The sequence below is a fragment of the Marmota marmota genome, unplaced genomic scaffold (genome assembly GCF_001458135.2).
Source record: "Marmota marmota marmota unplaced genomic scaffold, marMar, whole genome shotgun sequence".
In the NCBI taxonomy this organism is placed as follows: domain Eukaryota; kingdom Metazoa; phylum Chordata; class Mammalia; order Rodentia; family Sciuridae; genus Marmota; species Marmota marmota.
The window spans coordinates 6194876-6199103 of record NW_026000137.1 but is presented as its reverse complement, the minus strand read 5'-3'; the positions used below and the strand labels follow the sequence as shown (position 1 = coordinate 6199103).

At 48.4% G+C, this 4228-nt stretch overlaps 1 protein-coding gene across 1 annotated transcript in view; it reads right to left on the bottom strand.

Annotated features, from left to right (window-relative positions):
- The window catches only part of Ube3c (ubiquitin protein ligase E3C), a 67766-nt gene that overhangs the window by 19672 nt on the left and 43866 nt on the right, over positions 1-4228 (bottom strand). Inside the window, 1 exon segment of the mRNA XM_048785404.1 lies at positions 3210-3853. Within this exon segment, the coding sequence (XP_048641361.1) occupies positions 3210-3853 (644 nt within the window).

Here is a 4228-nt window from a genome sequence, read left to right as displayed (position 1 = left end):
CAGATGGGCCTGGAAGCCACAATAAGCCTTTCTAATGTAGCAGCTGGCTGCCTCCTCCCAGTTCTCACTATGTGTAGGCGCCATGTTGAGCACAGTGTAGGACATCTGTGACCTCCCATACATGTGGCTCTGGGACAAGGTCAGAGGATGGCTCCCACAGAGGCCAAGAGAAGACTGGGTTTCCTCCGTGAGCGCCTCGTCTGTGGAGGTCTGCGTTCACAGTGACCCCATGAAATGCTCCCCGCCTTACCTTCCCAGGACAAGAAGCACAGTGCGATTACCCTACTTGGTAAGTGGAGAACTTGGGCCTGGTTTTAAAGTAAAAAGTGCTCTCTAGCAGAGGGGTCGAGAACCTGTCTTGTGTTTGGAGTACATGTGGTCCTGGGACCCCGCCTAGGCCTGAGGGACACCAGCAAGGACAGACAGAGGCCAAGAGCTGCACTGGCCCCATACCGAGGGTTGTGCTGAGGAAGATGTGCTTGGACATAGCCAGGAGTCCTTTGTCCCAGGATTTAGAGAGGCACATGTCGCTGGGTGCCTCATGAAAGGCCCTGACAGACAGCTGCTTCATCTGTGGGGTAGCCTCCCACAGATGGCCCAAACAGGAGTCACTCTTCTGCCAGATCATGTAACACACACTCAGGCAAAAGCTAATGGTCCAGAGCAAACAGATCCTGGGAGGTGGGGTGCGCGAGGTGCCTCTGGGGAGCTTCTAGAAAGCAGCCCCGGCGCTCTGTCATGGTTCCCAGCACAGCACAGCATTCAGTCATCTCTTTCAAGCTTTCTATAAAGTCGCGAGCTCCTAAACACACGCTGAAGCCTATATACTCCAATAGAGCGTGCTCACATGCCCCCCCGCCTTTGGTACCGGGACTGAATCCAGGTGCTTAACCATTGAGCTACATCCTTAGCACCTTTTATTTTGCATTGAGACAGGGACTCACTACGTTGCTTAGAGTTTTGCTAAGGTGCTGAAGCTGGCCTCCCACCTCAGCCTCCTGAGCCTCTGGGATTACAGAGGTGTGCCACTGGCCTGCTCAGATGCCCTTGAGGTATGTAATCTAAGGACTCACCTGTTGCCATCACCAAAAGACCCAGAAACAGCTGTGAAGGTTTTCTCAAAAAATAGTGAACATTTCAATGTCATGAATCATGCTGGTCACTTTTTTTTTTTTTGCCTGGTGGTGCTGGGGATTGAACCCAGGGCCTTGGGCATGCGAGGCGAGCACTCTACCACCTGAGCTGGTCACTTTTGACAGGCACTCTGGAGAGTGCTTTTTCCCCGGGCTGTCTATGTAAGAAGCTCAGGATCAATCAGGTCATAGCAGCCCCTCCAGGAGACCCTGGCATCCCCGGCTGGGCCAACCACAGCACCCTGGCCTGGTGCTCTATTTCTCATCTGAAGATTAATGACTGCCCAATTAATTCTGAAAAGATGGCCAAAAAAGACCCCTTAAGGACAGAAGGAGTAATAAAATGGCAACTCACACTTAGTCATCTATCTACTGACAATGCCAACGAAAAGCTGTTCCCCAAAGCCACGGCAAGTTCAGAGCAGTCAGAGCTATTAACCTGGAGCATGGATGCGCACCATCACGTCCAAGTCAACACTCCGCAGAGCACTGGACGGTGGGGCCCAGGTGTCGAAGAAAAGCCCTCATTTGTACAGCAAACTCTAAAAGTAAACTGCTAGCGTAAATCACCTGACGTTCAATATTTAAGGTCATTGTTTGCCATCTCTGCATTAGTAACAATAAACCAGCAAGATTCTTTAAATATATCAGAGCTACCTGAATTTTAAACAGAAATCCCACTGTGACTCATAAAATGCAAATGCATAGGTATAATTTTTTACATAAGGCAGGTTTAAACCTTTAGAGCATTTAATATACAAGCACTAATAAATGATAGCACTAAAAACTATGACTGCATCAGCTAAATGGATTATAAATTAAATTTCCATAATGTATGCAACTGAGATACAAATGTAAGCATAAATCAAGGTATTTTCTAAACACAGGTTAATTAATTATACAACTTAAAAACTGCCTATTTTTTATGCAAAATAATCCACTTAGCATTTTTCAGCCAGTCGCACAACACTTATTCCTAGAAGCATATCAATAACTACCTGTCATGAAAAAATAGCAATAGGTATATGGAAAAAACCTGTAACGTATTTTTCAACTGTCTGCCCTTTATGAGTGTTTATAGCTAGAAATTGTGCCAAAATGATTTGAAATAAAAAGGATTAATTATAGTAGAAGCCTTTTAATATAAGTGAGTGCAGTCGCTGTGCAATTAATGCAAATTGTGGCTCTATCAGGAGAAGAGATGTGAGCCCATCACAGGTCATTCCTGTTTGCTGCCAAATAACTCCAGTAATTTACTACATTAAGAATCAATAAAAAAATAATGCTTTCCAAATGCATCTCTATCAATCTTCAGGTAGTTCTAAAGTGAACATTTATAACTTAATCTAAAAACTATATGAGATGATGTCTTGCTTTAAGGCCATCCTAACTGAGTAAGCAGATAATAATTTTAATGATTTCAAGTCATGATAACCACAGAGTTTAAAAAAAAAAAAAAGAAACATAAGGTAAGGATACACCATCTAACCGTGTGTGCTTTGGAACCAGCAACTGGGAACAGGAAACGTGGCCTCTGGACTGGCTGCTCCCTGCAGGAACATGCTGCGCCTCCAACACAGGGCCCAGCACAACCACGGCACCCACGCACTGACAGACGTGCATCGAGTGCCCACTGCACACCAGGGCCCACCTTGCACGGGGACTGTGCACCCGTGAACTGGCCTGCGAGTCCTCCTCTCCTCACTCGACCTTTCTGGTTATGCAGGAATGTGTACACTGCAAGACCCACTTCAGGCCCTGGCCGACCACGATCCTCTTCCAGGCACCAGTCTACACTGTCAAGTCCTGTAACACTTGTCCACACAGCTACCCCCACGCTCACACCCACACCTGTGCTCCCTGTGGTGTTCTGGCATCTCACGGGCAGGACCATCACCTGGAGGTCGCCATGCTGCCTGAGGCTGGATGGGCTCCCACCCACTGAACCCTGCCACACCTAATGCTGAGCACAGTTCAGGTTTGCTCGAGTCAGCAGAGATGGACGGCTGCTCACTCACAGCCCAGCAAATGGCCAGAGCTGGCTTCTGCTGCATGAGGCAGGAGCAACTCGGTTACCTTGGAAATGTGGAAACCCCGCCTTTCCCAGGATGGCCCCCTCCTGTGGGAGGCTCCCAAGGCCCCAGGAGGCAGGCGCCTGCATCTTCTTTGAGACTCTGGTTTTCCAGAAAGGCATTGAGCCTGGCAGGCCCTGCTGTCTAGACTGTTGGGGCTGCCTACTCCGGTAGTCTCACCCCAGCTGCCAGGACCAGGAGCCAACCATGGTTCTGATAATAGCCATGCCAGTGGTATCTCTCCTCTTCCTTCAGAAAACCCACAGGGAATGCTGGGAGGGTGGGCGGTGCAAGGCTGGCCTCTCACAGCTTCCTGTCCCTGCTGGAAGCACAGGAGTCGGCCCACAAGGTGAAACCTCGGCTGGCTTGGAGCGGTCCTCCAGGGGTGGGCAGTACCATTCTGCTCAGCCATGCCCCAGCAGGGCCCTCTGCCGGGACACTGCTGCCTGGGTCTGCTGGGACATGTCTGCCTGCTGGGCTTCCTCTGGTTTCTGCCCATCTTCAGCAGCACCCACCAGCGGTTCTGGCAGAGGCCTGAAGGTGGCTGTGAAGGGGTATGCCAACCCTCTGGCTCTTCCGCCCGTTTCCGACTCGCTGTCTGTCTTTCTGGGCTGGAGCCTCGGTATGTTCCAGAGGCCAGTTCCTCCGCTCACGTCTGACTTACTGTTAATCGCCAATACAACAATCTACGATTCATTAAAAGCATGCTGAATTCCACTGAAATACACAATTATAAGCCATGCTGAAGTTATACGATCTAATTAAAATTTTCAAATATATGACCAAGATATTATTGATTTATAGACATTCTGTTCCAATTAAATCAATATTCTTCAGCAAGAAAAAAAGAGCTATTTTCAGATAGAATTCAAATATGATAAAGAATTGTCTTCAATAAATATTCTGAACTTCATTGGCTTAAATGGACCCCGGTGCTTCTACTGTAGGGAAGTTCACACAACATTACCACATCCTTGAGCTGTTTATTTATTCCCCACCGGGAGGCTGATTTACAGGCGATGG